The following is a 17,500-nucleotide window of genomic DNA, read 5'->3' on the forward strand; positions in this document are numbered from 1 at the left end:
GGGGAACACATTCTGCTAACTACAAGCTATAGGAAGGGGAACACATTCTGCTAACTACAAGCTATAGGAAGGGGAACACATTCTGCTAACTACAAGCTATAGGGAGGGGAACACATTCTGCTAACTACAAGCTATAGGAAGGGGAACACATTCTGCTAACTACAAGCTATAGGGAGGGAACACATTCTGCTAACTACAAGCTATAGGGGAGGGAACACATTCTGCTAACTACAAGCTATAGGGAGGGGAACACATTCTGCTAACTACAAGCTATAGGGAAGGGAACACATTCTGCTAACTACAAGCTATAGGAAGGGGAGCACATTCTGCTAACTACAAGCTATAGGGGAGGGAACACATTCTGCTAACTACAAGCTATAGGGAGGGGAACACATTCTGCTAACTACAAGCTATAGGGAGGGAACACATTCTGCTAACTACAAGCTATAGGGAGGGGAACACATTCTGCTAACTACAAGCTATAGGGAGGGAACACATTCTGCTAACTACAAGCTATAGGGAGGGAACACATTCTGCTAACTACAAGCTATAGGGAGGGGAACACATTCTGCTAACTACAAGCTATAGGGGAGGGAACACATTCTGCTAACTACAAGCTATAGGGAGGGGAACACATTCTGCTAACTACAAGCTATAGGAAGGGGAACACATTCTGCTAACTACAAGCTATAGGGAGGGAACACATTCTGCTAACTACAAGCTATAGGGAGGGGAACACATTCTGCTAACTACAAGCTATAGGGAGGGGAACACATTCTGCTAACTACAAGCTATAGGGAGGGGAACACATTCTGCTAACTACAAGCTATAGGGAGGGGAACACATTCTGCTAACTACAAGCTATAGGAGAGGGAACACATTCTGCTAACTACAAGCTATAGGGAGGGGAACACATTCTGCTAACTACAAGCTATAGGGAGGGAACACATTCTGCTAACTACAAGCTATAGGAAGGGGAACACATTCTGCTAACTACAAGCTATAGGAAGGGGAACACATTCTGCTAACTACAAGCTATAGGGAGGGAACACATTCTGCTAACTACAAGCTATAGGGAGGGAACACATTCTGCTAACTACAAGCTATAGGGAGGGAACACATTCTGCTAACTACAAGCTATAGGAAGGGGAACACATTCTGCTAACTACAAGCTATAGGGAGGGAACACATTCTGCTAACTACAAGCTATAGGGAGGGAACACATTCTGCTAACTACAAGCTATAGGGGAGGGGAACACATTCTGCTAACTACAAGCTATAGGGAGGGAACACATTCTGCTAACTACAAGCTATAGGGAGGGGAACACATTCTGCTAACTACAAGCTATAGGGAGGGAACACATTCTGCTAACTACAAGCTATAGGGAGGGAACACATTCTGCTAACTACAAGCTATAGGGAGGGAACACATTCCGCTAACTACAAGCTATAGGGAGGGAACACATTCTGCTAACTACAAGCTATAGGAAGGGGAACACATTCTGCTAACTACAAGCTATAGGGAGGGAACACATTCCGCTAACTACAAGCTATAGGGAGGGAACACATTCTGCTAACTACAAGCTATAGGGAGGGAACACATTCTGCTAACTACAAGCTATAGGGAGGGAACACATTCTGCTAACTACAAGCTATAGGGAGGGAACACATTCCGCTAACTACAAGCTATAGGGAGGGGAACACATTCTGCTAACTACAAGCTATAGGGGAGGGGAACACATTCTGCTAACTACAAGCTATAGGGAGGGAACACATTCTGCTAACTACAAGCTATAGGAAGGGAACACATTCTGCTAACTACAAGCTATAGGAAGGGGAACACATTCTGCTAACTACAAGCTATAGGGAGGGAACACATTCTGCTAACTACAAGCTATAGGGAGGGAACACATTCTGCTAACTACAAGCTATAGGGAGGGGAACACATTCTGCTAACTACAAGCTATAGGGAGGGAACACATTCTGCTAACTACAAGCTATAGGGAGGGGAACACATTCTGCTAACTACAAGCTATAGGGAAGGGAACACATTCTGCTAACTACAAGCTATAGGGAGGGAACACATTCTGCTAACTACAAGCTATAGGGAGGGAACACATTCTGCTAACTACAAGCTATAGGAAGGGGAACACATTCTGCTAACTACAAGCTATAGGGAGGGAACACATTCTGCTAACTACAAGCTATAGGAAGGGGAACACATTCTGCTAACTACAAGCTATAGGAAGGGGGAACACATTCTGCTAACTACAAGCTATAGGGAGGGAACACATTCTGCTAACTACAAGCTATAGGGAGGGAACACATTCTGCTAACTACAAGCTATAGGGAGGGGAACACATTCTGCTAACTACAAGCTATAGGAAGGGGAACACATTCTGCTAACTACAAGCTATAGGGAGGGAACACATTCTGCTAACTACAAGCTATAGGGAGGGAACACATTCTGCTAACTACAAGCTATAGGGAGGGAACACATTCTGCTAACTACAAGCTATAGGGAGGGAACACATTCCGCTAACTACCAGTTGTAAACTACTACCAGTTGTAAACTACTACCAGTTGTAGGCTACTACCAGTTGTAAACTACTACCAGTTGTAAACTACTACCAGTTGTAAACTACTACCAGTTGTAGGCTACTACCAGTTGTAAACTACTACCAGTTGTAAACTACTACCAGTTGTAGGCTACTACCAGTTGTAAACTACTACCAGTTGTAAACTACTACCAGTTGTAAACTACTACCAGTTGTAGGCTACTACCAGTTGTAAACTACTACCAGTTGTAGGCTACTACCAGTTGTAAACTACTACCAGTTGTAAACTACTACCAGTTGTAAGCTACTACCAGTTGTAAACTACTACCAGTTGTAAGCTACTACCAGTTGTAAGCTACTACCAGTTGTAAACTACTACCAGTTGTAGGCTACTACCAGTTGTAAACTACTACCAGTTGTAAACTACTACCAGTTGTAGGCTACTACCCATGATCCCTATAGGCCTGTGCCCTCATAATGGCCAGTGCTCATTTTGCGCGTGCGTCGCTCCATATCTCAAAACCATATAAAATATCTTGGTTTAACATAGTTGCTATTGACCAACTGAATGCCTTCAACTGAAATGTGTCTTCCGCATTTAGGTGAATATAGAGAGTTGAGAATATTTATACCTACAGAAAGCTGAGACCATCCTCTCTTCAACAAGGACAAGGGAACGAAGCTGCCAAAGCTGTTTTCCCCGCAACTGCATTTTGAAGGTAAAAGTACCTTTTGAGGTGGAATTTGAGGTAAAAGTACCATTTGAGGTGGAATTTGAGGTAAAAGTACCTTTTGAGGTGGAACTTGAGGTAACGCAGGATGCCCCGGCTAGGCAGGAAGGTACAGCTCATACAGGTGAGGAGGTGCCAGTGGGCGCGATTGGCTGAGCTGTTGGGCTGAGGCACGTGATTGGTCTGCTTGATGAGCTGGCAGTAGACCTCGTCTCGGAGCAGGCGTAGGTCGTGGCAGGTCTGGAGGATACCCTGGATGATCGGGACCGGATCAGACACTGCCTCCATCTCTTGCAGAGAGTTGAAGATCTTCACTGCCTCGTCCTGCAGGCTGGCATAGCCCTTCTCCTTTTGGACTACGGAGAGAGAGGGGGAGAGCGAGAGAGAGAGAGAGAGAGAGAGAGAGAGGAGAGAGCGAGAGAGAGAGAGAGAGAGAGGGAGAGAGAGAGAGAGAGAGAAGGGGGAGAGAGAGAGAGAGAGAGCGAGAGAGAAGGGGGGAGAGCGAGAGAGAGAGAGAGAGAGAGAGAGAGAGAGAAGGGGAGAGAGAGAGAGAGAGAGAGAGAGAGGAGAGAGAGAGAGAGAGAGAGAGAGAGAGAGAGGAGAGAGAGAGAGAGAGAGAGAGAGAAGGGGAGAGCGAGAGAGCGAGAGAGAGAGCGAGAGAGAGAGAGAGAGAGAGAGAGAGAGAGAGAGAAGGGGAGAGCGAGAGAGAGAGAGAGAGAGCGAGGGAGCGAGAGAGAGAGAGAGAGAGAGAGAGAGAGAGAGGGGGAGAGCGAGAGAGAGAGAGAGAGAGCGAGAGAGAGAGAGAGAGAGAGAGAGAGCGAGAGAGAGAGAGAGGGGGAGAGCGAGAGAGAGAGAGAGAGAGGGGGAGAGCGGAGAGAGAGAGAGAGAGAGAGAGAGCGAGAGAGGAGGGGAGAGCGAGAGAGGAGAGAGAGAGAGAGAGAGAGAGAGAGAGAGGAGAGCGAGAGCGAGAGAGAGAGAGAGCAGAGAGAGAGGGAGAGAGAGAGAGAGAGGGTGCGAGAGAGAGAGAGAGAGAGAGAGAGGGAGAGGAGAGAGAGAGAGAGAGGGAGAGCGAGAGAGAGAGAGAGAGAGAGAGAGAGAGAGAGAGAGAGAGAGAGGGAGAGCGAGAGAGAGAGAGAGAGAGAGCGAGAGAGAGAGGGAGAGGAGAGAGAGAGAGAGAGAGAGAGAGAGAGAGAGAGAGGGGAGAGAGAGAGAGAGAGAGAGAGAGAGAGAGAGGGGAGAGAGAGAGAGAGAGAGAGAGAGAGAGAGAGAGAGAGAGAGCGAGACCGAGAGCGAGACGAGAGGCGAGAGAGAGAGAGAGAGAGAGAGAGAGAGAGAGGGGAGAGCGAGAGAGAGAGAGAGAGAGAGGGAGGCGAGAGAGAGAGAGAGAGAGAGAGAGAGAGAGAGAGAGAGAGGGGGAGAGCGAGAGAGAGAGAGAGAGAGAGAGAGAGAGAGAGAGAGAGAGAGAGGGAGAGCGAGAGAGAGGAGAGAGAGAGAGAGGAGGGAGCGAGAGAGAGAGAGAGAGAGAGAGAGCGAGAGAGAGAGAGAGAGAGAGAGAGAGAGTGCGAGAGAGAGAGAGAGAGAGAGAGAGAGAGGGAGAGCGAGAGAGAGAGAGAGAGAGAGGGGGAGAGCGAGAGAGAGAGAGAGAGAGAGAGAGAGAGAGAGAGAGAGAGAGAGAGAGAGTTATGGTGGTCACTGCTTTATGCATTTAATTTCTAGCAAAAATGTGTTAATACAACTGTAGTCAAATACACGAGACCCTTCGCTCCACTAGGAGTTAAAAGAAGTAAATCAAGTCCTTTCAGTGTAAAATATAAACTAGCTTTAATAAGTCCCTCCAGGGTCTTAAAGGTAAACGACTCACGGTGGATGTTGACTTCGCCGTAAGGCAGAGGCAGCAAGGGGGAGTGGAGCGGGTGCTGGGTATATCTGAGGATAGGGTTTCTCCAGTACATCTGTTCCACAGCCTCCACGTTCAGACTGCTCTCCTGGGGGGGGGGGTTAAAGGTCAGGGGTTAAAGGTCAGAGGTTTGCCTCTAGTTCCTTCATCATCACGAGCATCTCCTGAGCCTGGTCCCTCTCTATGTAACCCAAAATATAACATAGTGTAACGGCCCCGGCCATAGAGAGGGTTTTTTTTGTTCTTTATTTTGGTTAGGCCAGGGTGTTTACATTGGGTGGGCGTTCTATGTTCATTTTTCTATGTTGGTTTGTTTCATTGATTTTGGCCGTGTGTGGCTTCCAATCAGGCACAGCTGTAGAGTTGGTTGTTGCTGATTGGGAGTCACACATAAGGGCCTGTTTTTCCGTTGGGGTTTTGTGGGTAATTGTTTGTGTTTAGTGTTTTGCACCTGACAGGACTGTTTGGCTGTTCGGTTTTCTTATTTTGTTGTATCGTGTTCGTTCTTATATTAAAATTCAATGATGAACACTAACTCCGCTGCACCTTGGTCTACTCTCTCTCACCACAGCCCGTTACACAATGGCAGATTAAGATAGCACAAACAGATCTGGGACCAGGCTTCATCTGACATAAAATGACCACATCTCAGTACGCAGGCTGGTGATTGGCTGTACCTTGATGTCCCTAATGAGTTGCTGTGTGGGTGTCTCTATGGGAACCTTGCTGTCGACAGCCCCCTGTATGGCCGACGCCCAGCGCATAGCCTCATTCACTAGTTTGGTGTAGAGGTGGTACGAGTGTTTCCGGCCGTGGACGATGATGTTCCAGTAACCTGGGGGGAGGGGGAGAGACAGGAAGGAAGTTAAAGAACGTAGAAAAGTCTGGGGCTAAATCACAAAACAAATGCCCCCCTATTTCCTAGTTCACTATTTTGACACATACTGAGTGACTCAAGGAGCATTAAAGTAATATATATATATATATACACATTTTAGTCATTTAGCAGATGCTCTTATCCAGAGCGACTCACAGTAGTGAATGCATACATTTCATACAATTTTTTTTTTCTGTGCTGGCCCCCCGTGGGAATCGAACCCACAACCCTGGCGTTGCAAACACCATGCTCTACCAACTGAGCTACAGGGAAGGCTGTATATATATATATATATATATTATGATATGGTGGACATAGTGGACTTCCTTTGACCAGTGTCCTAATCTCAGTCTCTACCTACCTGTTTCCTTGAAGACCTTCTCGTCGGGCTGGACCACAGAACAGAGACTGTTGAGGACCAGGGTCCCCAGCTTGGACACATTGCGCTCTGAAGACTTGTAGTAGTCCAGAGAGTTAGAGGTTAAAACAAACCATCTCTTCTTCAGCTTCAGACTCGTGCTCTTAGCCCTGATCTCCTTGTGAAGCCAACCTAGAGAGAGAGAGAGAGAGAGAGAGAGAGAGAGAGAGAGAGAGAGAGAGAGAGAGAGAGAGAGAGAGAGAGAGAGAGAGAGAGAGAGAGAGAGAGAGAGAGAGAGAGAGAGAGAGAGAGACTATAAGGACACTAAGGTTATATCCAGTACATAGAACAGACAACAAACTGAATGTATAAACAATTCTAGAGTATATAGGCAGATCTATTATAAGATATTCTTATTCAAAAGGACACCTCCACTTTATGCTCTAGTGCTGCACAGTGGAATTTCACCTTAAGGACACTAAACAGGTATGAATGGACCCAGGTACGTACGGATACAGGTATGAATGGACCCAGGTACGTACGGATACAGGTATGAATGGACCCAGGTACGTACGGATACAGGTATGAATGGACCCAGGTACGTACGGATACAGGTATGAATGGACCCAGGTACGTACAGATACAGGTATGAATGGACTCAGGTACGTACGGATACAGGTATGAATGGACCCAGGTACATACGGATACAGGTATGAATGGACCCAGGTACGTACGGATACAGGTATGAATGGACCCAGGTACGTATGGATACAGGTATGAATGGACCCAGGTACGTACGGATACAGGTATGAATGGACCCAGGTACGTACAGATACAGGTATGAATGGACTCAGGTACGTACAGATACAAGTATGAATGGACCCAGGTACGTATGGATACAGGTATGAATGGACCCAGGTACGTACGGATACAGGTATGAATGGACCCAGGTACGTACGGATACAGGTATGAATGGACCCAGGTACGTACGGATACAGGTATGAATGGACCCAGGTACGTACGGATACAGGTATGAATGGACCCAGGTACGTACGGATACAGGTATGAATGGACCCAGGTACGTACAGATACAGGTATGAATGGACTCAGGTACGTACGGATACAGGTATGAATGGACCCAGGTACATACGGATACAGGTATGAATGGACCCAGGTACGTACGGATACAGGTATGAATGGACCCAGGTACGTATGGATACAGGTATGAATGGACCCAGGTACGTACGGATACAGGTATGAATGGACCCAGGTACGTACGGATACAGGTATGAATGGACCCAGGTACGTACAGATACAGGTATGAATGGACTCAGGTACGTACAGATACAAGTATGAATGGACCCAGGTACGTATGGATACAGGTATGAATGGACCCAGGTACGGTACGGATACAGGTATGAATGGACCCAGGTACGTACGGATACAGGTATGAATGGACCCAGGTACGTACGGATACAGGTATGAATGGACCCAGGTACGTACGGATACAGGTATGAATGGACCCAGGTACGTACGGATACATGTATGAATGGAACCAGGTACGTACGGATACAGGTATGAATGGACCCAGGTACGTACGGATACAGGTATGAATGGACCCAGGTACGTACGGATACAGGTATGAATGGACCCAGGTACGTATGGATACAGGTATGAATGGACCCAGGTACGTATGGATACAGTTATGAATGGACCCAGGTACGTATGGATACAGGTATGAATGGACCCAGGTACGTACAGATACAGGTATGAATGGACCCATGTACGTATGGGTATGAATGGATACAGGTATGTATGGGTATGAATGGATACAGGTATGTATGGGTATGACTGGATACAGGTATGAATGGATACAGGTATGTATGTGTATGACTGGATACGGGTATGAATGGATACAGGTATGTATGGGTATGTATGGGCATGTATGGGTATGAATGGGTATGAATGGATACAGGTATGTATGTGTATGACTGGATACAGGTATGAATGGATACAGGTATGTATGGGTATGTATGGGTATGTATGGGTATGAATGGGTATGTATGGGTATGAATGGATACAGGTATGTATGGGTATGTATGGGTATGAATGGGTATGAATGGGTATGAATGGGTATGTATGGGTATGAATGGATACAGGTATGAATGGGTATGAATCAGTGGAGGCTGCTGAGGGGAGGACAGCTCATAAGAATAACGGAATGGAATGGGATCAAACACATGTAAACCATCTTTCAAAAACAAGGACATTTCTAAGTGACCCCAAACTTTTGAACGGTAGTGTAGGTCACTGACCTCTGACGAGGAAGTCCTGTCCATCTATCCTGGCGTCTCGTTTAGGTTTCTGCAGCAGGCCGATCCAGTGGTGCATCTCTTCAGGCATCTCAGTGTTGCAGTGGATCACACGGTTAGCAGTGATGATGACGAACGAGTTGGGTCTGTCAGGGTTGTCCGACGCGCACACAGAGTCGATCAATCCAACATCCACAGTTCCCTGTTTCACAATATTGGCATATCGTCAAACAACATGAACACTGTCGGTAACTCCTAGACCGACCGGACCGGACAGACAGACAGACAGACAGACAGACAGACAGACAGACAGACAGACAGACAGACAGACAGACAGACAGACAGAGAGACAGACAGACGACAGAAGACAGACGAACGAGACAGACAGACAGACAGACAGACAGACAGACAGACAGACAGACAGACAGACAGACAGACAGACAGACAGACAGACAGACAGACAAGGCTACACATCATGACAGACAGACAGACAGACAGACAGACAGACAGACAGACAGACAGACAGACAGACAGACAGACAGACAGACAGACAGACAGACAGACAGACAGACAGACAGACAACAGACAGACAGACAGACAGACAGACAGACAGACAGACAGACAGACAGACACTGTTCATTTAATAATAATAATAATAATAATAATAATAATAATAATAATTGTTATGTGTATCGCTTAGCTTGGGCACCGTTGAACTTGTTATTCATACTGGTCCTTCACCCAGTTCAATGTAACAGTGATGGGTTTAGGATACTGGTCCTTCACCCAGTTCAATGTAACAGTGATGGGTTTAGGATACTGTCCTTCATATTCACCCAGTTCAATGTAACAGTGATGGGTTTAGGATACTGTCCTTCACCCAGTTCAATGTAACAGTGATGGGTTTAGGATACTGTCCTTCACCCAGTTCAATGTAACAGTGATGGGTTTAGGATACTGTCCTTCACCCAGTTCAATGTAACAGTGATGGGTTTAGGATACTGTCCTTCACCCAGTTCAATGTAACAGTGATGGGTTTAGGATACTGTCCTTATATTCACCCAGTTCAATGTAACAGTGATGGGTTTAGGATACTGTCCTTCACCCAGTTCAATGTAACAGTGATGGGTTTAGGATACTGTCCTTCACCCAGTTCAATGTAACAGTGATGGGTTTAGGATACTGGTCCTTCACCCAGTTCAATGTAACAGTGATGGGTTTAGGATACTGTCCTTCACCCAGTTCAATGTAACAGTGATGGGTTTAGGATACTGTCCTTATATTCACCCAGTTCAATGTAACAGTGATGGGTTTAGGATACTGTCCTTCACCCAGTTCAATGTAACAGTGATGGGTTTAGGATACTGTCCTTCACCCAGTTCAATGTAACAGTGATGGGTTTAGGATACTGTCCTTCATATTCACCCAGTTCAATGTAACAGTGATGGGTTTAGGATACTGTCCTTCATATTCACCCAGTTCAATGTAACAGTGATGGGTTTAGGATACTGTCCTTCACCCAGTTCAATGTAACAGTGATGGGTTTAGGATACTGGTCCTTCACCCAGTTCAATGTAACAGTGATGGGTTTAGGATACTGTCCTTCATATTCACCCAGTTCAATGTAACAGTGATGGGTTTAGGATACTGTCCTTCACCCAGTTCAATGTAACAGTGATGGGTTTAGGATACTGTCCTTCATATTCACCCAGTTCAATGTAACAGTGATGGGTTTAGGATACTGTCCTTCATATTCACCCAGTTCAATGTAACAGTGATGGGTTTAGGATACTGGTCCTTCACCCAGTTCAATGTAACAGTGATGGGTTTAGGATACTGTCCTTCATATTCACCCAGTTCAATGTAACAGTGATGGGTTTAGGATACTGTCCTTCACCCAGTTCAATGTAACAGTGATGGGTTTAGGATACTGGTCCTTCACCCAGTTCAATGTAACAGTGATGGGTTTAGGTTACTGTCCTTCATATTCACCCAGTTCAATGTAACAGTGATGGGTTTAGGATACTGTCCTTCACCCAGTTCAATGTAACAGTGATGGGTTTAGGATACTGTCCTTCACCCAGTTCAATGTAACAGTGATGGGTTTAGGATACTGGTCCTTCACCCAGTTCAATGTAACAGTGATGGGTTTAGGATACTGTCCTTCACCCAGTTCAATGTAACAGTGATGGGTTTAGGATACTGTCCTTCATATTCACCCAGTTCAATGTAACAGTGATGGGTTTAGGATACTGTCCTTCATATTCACCCAGTTCAATGTAACAGTGATGGGTTTAGGATACTGTCCTTCATATTCACCCAGTTCAATGTAACAGTGATGGGTTTAGGATACTGTCCTTCACCCAGTTCAATGTAACAGTGATGGGTTTAGGTTACTGTCCTTCATATTCACCCAGTTCAATGTAACAGTGATGGGTTTAGGATACTGTCCTATATTCACCCAGTTCAATGTAACAGTGATGGGTTTAGGATACTGTCCTTCACCCAGTTCAATGTAACAGTGATGGGTTTAGGATACTGTCCTATTCACCCAGTTCAATGTAACAGTGATGGGTTTAGGATACTGTCCTTTTCACCCAGTTCAATGTAACAGTGATGGGTTTGGGATACTGGTCCTTCACCCAGTTCAATGTAACAGTGATGGGTTTAGGATACTGTCCTTCATATTCACCCAGTTCAATGTAACAGTGATGGGTTTAGGTTACTGCATGATACTCTAATGTTCCCCTGTACCCATCATGAGGTTGCTACAACCTAGCCTACGAATGAACGTTTATAATGTAAGTGCACAGGTCAAGAGACAAGCTGGAGTAATCAAGGACACAGACAGTGACACATTCAATACCGCCTTGCACACTCTTTCCTGCATCTAGCTGATCTAGGGTGGAATCATTAGTCCAAACAGTTACAAAACGAGAGTTTCTATTGGACAAATGCAGGTAGTTCTATCTCTGTTTCGTTCCGTTTGCTTCCGTTTAAGAAACGTTTTTTTATCCGACAGAATCGACGGAATGAATACACCCCTGATCAGCCTCAAACACAGTTCCCTTTCATAGCAGCCACGTACAAACAGCATGATCACTTTCATAGCAGCCACGTACAAACAGCATGATCACTTTCATAGCAGCCACGTACAAACAGCATGATCACTTTCATAGCAGCCACGTACAAACAGCATGATCACTTTCATAGCAGCCACGTACAAACAGCATGATCACTTTCATAGCAGCCACGTACAAACAGCATGATCACTTTCATAGCAGCCACGTACAAACAGCATGATCACTTTCATAGCAGCCACGTACAAACAGCATGATCACTTTCATAGCAGCCACGTATAAACAGCATGATCACTTTCATAGCAGCCACGTACAAACAGCATGATCACTTTCATAGCAGCCACGTACAAACAGCATGATCACTTTCATAGCAGCCACGTACAAACAGCATGATCACTTTCATAGCAGCCACGTACAAACAACAAACAGCTAACATAAATTGCATTCCTCTCTGTTTGAAGCCAGGTGTTTGAGTAGGCTAAATTAGATAGCTGCATTAGCTAGCTAAGTAAGTGAACGTGATTTTTTTCCTAAACTAAATATAGCTAGCTCTCTCTCTCTCTCTTTGCTGCTTCTTCATTTTGAAGAAATGAATTTGTTCAAAACAGTTCAACTATTGTCTTTGAGTCAACTATTCACCACATTTTATACACTGCAGTGCTAACTAACAGTAGCTTACGCTTCAGTACTAGATTCATTCTCTGATCCTTTGATTGGGGAGACAACAAAAGAGGCTTCTGAGGGGAGAATGACTCATAATAATGTCCAGAATGGAGCAAATGGAATGGCATCAAACCCCAGGAAACCATGTGTTTGATGTATTTGATACCAATCCACTTGTTCCGCTCCAGTTATTACCACAACCACGTTCTTCCAAATTAAGGTGCCACCAATCTCCTGTGGTGGATAACATGTCAGTTCATGTTGCAAGAGCTCTGATAGGTTGGAGGACAACCTCTGGAAATTGTCATAATTACTGTGTAAGTCTATGGAAGGGGGTGAGAACCATGAGCCTCCAAGGATTTGTATTGAATTCAATGTACCCAGTGGAGGACGGAAGCTAGCTGTCCTCCGGCTACACCATGGTACTACCCTACAGAGTGCTGTTGAGGCTACTGTAGACCTTCATTACAAAACAGAGTGTTTTTAATCAGTTATTTGGTGACGTGAATATATTTAGTATAGTTTTATCTAAAAAAAAAAGGATCATTTTTAATATTTCACTAGTCGTATTCCTCCCCTTCCTCCTCTGAGGAGCCTCCACTGACGTGACGGAGGTGATACTGACCACAGCGTTCTTGGGGTTGGCCTGCTCATGATGTATCTCCATCAGCTGTTCTGGACTGGCGCTCTGGACACGACTCAGCACGTTGAACCAACCACTGGAGGGAGAGAGAGGGAGAGAGAGGGAGAGAGAGGGGGAGAGAGGGAGAGAGGGGGAGAGAGAGGGAGAGAGGGGGAGAGAGAGGGAGAGAGAGGGAGAGAGGGGGAGAGAGAGGGAGAGAGGGGGAGAGAGAGGGAGAGAGAGGGGGAGAGAGGGAGAGAGAGGGGGAGAGAGAGGGAGAGAGAGGGAGAGAGGGGGAGTGAGAGGGGGAGAGAGGGGGAGAGAGGTAAGGATTCCACAGAGCAATACACTGGTGGACCACTAGGGGTTAATACAACATCTATACAACACTGGTGGACCACTAGGGGTTAATACAACATCTATACAACACTGGTGGACAACTAGGGGTTAATACAACATCTATACAACACTGGTGGATCACTAGGGGTTAATACAGCATCTATAACAACACTGGTGGACCACTAGGGGTTAATACAACATCTATACAACACTGGTGGACCACTAGGGGTTAATACAGCATCTATAAAAACACTGGTGGACCACTAGGGGTTAATACAACATCTATACAACACTGGTGGACCACTAGGGGTTAATACAGCATCTATAACAACACTGGTGGACCACTAGGGGTTAATACAACATCTATACAACACTGGTGGACCACTAGGGGTTAATACAGCATCTATACAACACTGGTGGACCACTAGGGGTTAATACAGCATCTATACAACACTGGTGGACCACTAGGGGTTAATACAGCATCTATACAACACTGGTGGACCACTAGGGGTTAATACAGCATCTATACAACACTGGTGGACCACTAGGGGTTAATACAGCATCTATACAACACTGGTGGACCACTAGGGGATAATACAGCAGCTATACAACACTGGTGGACCACTAGGGGTTAATACAGCCTCTATACAACACTGGTGGACCACTAGGGGTTAATACAGCCTCTATACAACACTGGTGGACCACTAGGGGTTAATACAGCCTCTATACAACACTGGTGGACCACTAGGGGTTAATACAGCATCTATACAACACTGGTGGACCACTAGGGGTTAATACAGCATCTATACAACACTGGTGGACCACTAGGGGTTAATACAGCATCTATACAACACTGGTGGACCACTAGGGGTTAATACAGCATCTATACAACACTGGTGGACCAATAGGGGTTAATACAGCATCTATACAACACTGGTGGACCAATAGGGGTTAATACAGCATCTATACAACACTGGTGGACCAATAGGGGTTAATACAGCATCTATACAACACTGGTGGACCACTAGGGGTTAATACAGCATCTATACAACACTGGTGGACCACTAGGGGTTAATACAGCATCTATACAACACTGGTGGACACCTAGGGGTTAATACAGCATCTATAACAACACTGGTGGACCACTAGGGGTTAATACAACATCTATACAACACTGGTGGACCAATAGGGGTTAATACAGCATCTATACAACACTGGTGGACCAATAGGGGTTAATACAGCATCTATACAACACTGGTGGACCACTAGGGGTTAATACAGCATCTATACAACACTGGTGGACCACTAGGGGTTAATACAGCATCTATACAACACTGGTGGACCAATAGGGGTTAATACAGCATCTATACAACACTGGTGGACCAATAGGGGTTAATACAGCATCTATACAACACTGGTGGACCAATAGGGGTTAATACAGCATCTATACAACACTGGTGGACCACTAGGGGTTAATACAGCATCTATACAACACTGGTGGACCACTAGGGGTTAATACAGCATCTATACAACACTGGTGGACACCTAGGGGTTAATACAGCATCTATAACAACACTGGTGGACCACTAGGGGTTAATACAACATCTATACAACACTGGTGGACCACTAGGGGTTAATACAGCATCTATACAACACTGGTGGACCACTAGGGGTTAATACAGCATCTATACAACACTGGTGGACCACTAGGGGTTAATACAGCATCTATACAACACTGGTGGACCACTAGGGGTTAATACAGCATCTATACAACACTGGTGGACCACTAGGGGTTAATACAGCATCTATACAACACTGGTGGAGCACTAGGGGTTAATACAGCATCTATACAACACTGGTGGACACCTAGGGGTTAATACAGCATCTATAACAACACTGGTGGACCACTAGGGGTTAATACAACATCTATACAACACTGGTGGACCACTAGGGGCTAATACAGCATCTATACAACACTGGTGGACCACTAGGGGTTAATACAGCATCTATACAACACTGGTGGACCACTAGGGGTTAATACAGCATCTATACAACACTGGTGGACCACTAGGGGTTAATACAGCATCTATACAACACTGGTGGACCACTAGGGGTTAATACAGCATCTATACAACACTGGTGGACCACTAGGGGTTAATACAGCATCTATACAACACTGGTGGACCACTAGGGTTTAATACAGCATCTATACAACACTGGTGGACCACTAGGGGTTAATACAGCATCTATACAACACTGGTGGACCACTAGGGGTTAATACAGCATCTATACAACACTGGTGGACCACTAGGGTTTAATACAGCATCTATACAACACTGGTGGACCACTAGGGGTTAATACAGCATCTATACAACACTGGTGGACCACTAGGGGTTAATACAGCATCTATACAACACTGGTGGACCACTAGGGGTTAATACAGCATCTATACAACACTGGTGGACCACTAGGGGTTAATACAACATCTATACATTATTTTCCACCAGCTACTAACAGACCCATCTACCAGCTACTGCAGCAGAGGGCTAGAGTCTGGACAGAAGAAGGCTTGAGTCTGGACAGAAGAGGGCTAGAGACTGGAGAAGAGGCTTGACTACAGTCCCTGGTTCGAATCCAGGCTGTATCACATCCGGCCGTAAATGGGAGTCCCATAGGGCGGCGCACAATTGGCCCAGCGTTGTCTGGGTTTGGCTGGGGAAGTAATGGGCTCATATATGGACCTATGCATCAGCTCTAATATACATGTGGGTGTTTTGAATGAATCATCACCTTTATAAAGCGCTGTCCATTTTGTTGTTAAGCTTTGAAACAACATCCACAACTACCATGTTTTACACTGTTAAAACCTGCTGTTGAACTTTCTTCAAATTGACAAATCACAGTGAGGTGAGTTTTAGAAGCACAATATTGTTTTGAGAATCAGGGTTTGATGTGATTTTCGACTGCATTTGCAATGATGTCAGAGTGGTTAGAGGAACAATAGAGCCCTGAGTACCAAGCCATTAAGACCTGATGGAGGGACAATAGAGCCCTGAGTACCAGGCCATAAGGACCTGATGGAGGGGCAATAGAGCCCTGAGTACCAGGCCATAAGGACCTGATGGAGGGACAATAGAGCCCTGAGTACCAGGCCATTAGGACCTGATGGAGGGGCAATAGAGCCCTGAGTACCAGGCCATTAGGACCTGATGGAGGGACAATAGAGCCCTGAGTACCAGGCCATTAGGACCTGATGGAGGGACAATAGAGCCCTGAGTACCAGGCCATTAGGACCTGATGGAGGGACAATAGAGCCCTGAGTACCAGGCCATTAGGACATGATGGAGGGACAATAGAGCCCTGAGTACCAGGCCATTAGGACATGATGGAGGGACAATAGAGCCCTGAGTACCAGGCCATTAGGACCTGATGGAGGGACAATAGAGCCCTGAGTACCAGGCCATAAGGACCTGATGGAGGGACAATAGAGCCCTGAGTACCAGGCCATTAGGACCTGATTTGGCCGGGTATGGTTTCCAATCAGAGGCCAGCAGCTGTCTATCGTTGTCTCTGATTGGGAACCATACTTAGGCAGCTGTCTATCGTTGTCTCTGATTGGGAACCATACTTAGGCAGCTGTCTAGAGTTGTCTCTGATTGGGAACCATACTTAGGCAGCTGTCTATCGTTGTCTCTGATTGGGAACCATACTTAGGCAGCTGTCTATAGTTGTCTCTGATTGGGAACCATACTTAGGCAGCCTTTTGTTTTCTGCTTCGTCTGTGTCACCTGACAGAACTGTTGGCTGTCGTTTTTGCTTCTTTTGTCAAAGTGTTTCGTTTTTCCATTAAATATAATTATGAGCACTCGACACGCTGCTTCTCGGCCCCCTCTATACGACGCCCGTTACCCATGATTCATTACTGCCGGCGTGGCTGAACATGTAGCCTTCCCTGTAGCTCAGTTGGTAGAGCATGGTGTTTGCAACGCCAGGGTTGTGGGTTCGATTCCCACAGGGGGCCAGCACAGGAAAAAAAATAAAATGTATGAAATGTATGCATTCG

At 45.8% G+C, this 17,500-nt stretch overlaps 1 protein-coding gene across 1 annotated transcript in view; it reads right to left on the reverse strand.

Moving 5' to 3' along the window:
• Nucleotides 1-17,500, reverse strand: part of LOC106586950 (unconventional myosin-X) — a 268,076-nt gene that overhangs the window by 14,172 nt on the left and 236,404 nt on the right. The window contains exons 27-32 of the mRNA XM_045707324.1: nucleotides 13,102-13,195; nucleotides 8,737-8,935; nucleotides 6,425-6,613; nucleotides 5,864-6,021; nucleotides 5,151-5,274; nucleotides 3,348-3,645 (exon numbers count right to left, since the gene is read on the reverse strand). Of these exons, the coding sequence (XP_045563280.1) occupies nucleotides 3,348-3,645; nucleotides 5,151-5,274; nucleotides 5,864-6,021; nucleotides 6,425-6,613; nucleotides 8,737-8,935; nucleotides 13,102-13,195 (1,062 nt within the window). The remainder of the gene's footprint in view (nucleotides 1-3,347; nucleotides 3,646-5,150; nucleotides 5,275-5,863; nucleotides 6,022-6,424; nucleotides 6,614-8,736; nucleotides 8,936-13,101; nucleotides 13,196-17,500) is intronic.

Source organism: Salmo salar, chromosome ssa25 (assembly GCF_905237065.1).
Source record: "Salmo salar chromosome ssa25, Ssal_v3.1, whole genome shotgun sequence".
In the NCBI taxonomy this organism is placed as follows: Eukaryota; Metazoa; Chordata; class Actinopteri; order Salmoniformes; family Salmonidae; genus Salmo; species Salmo salar.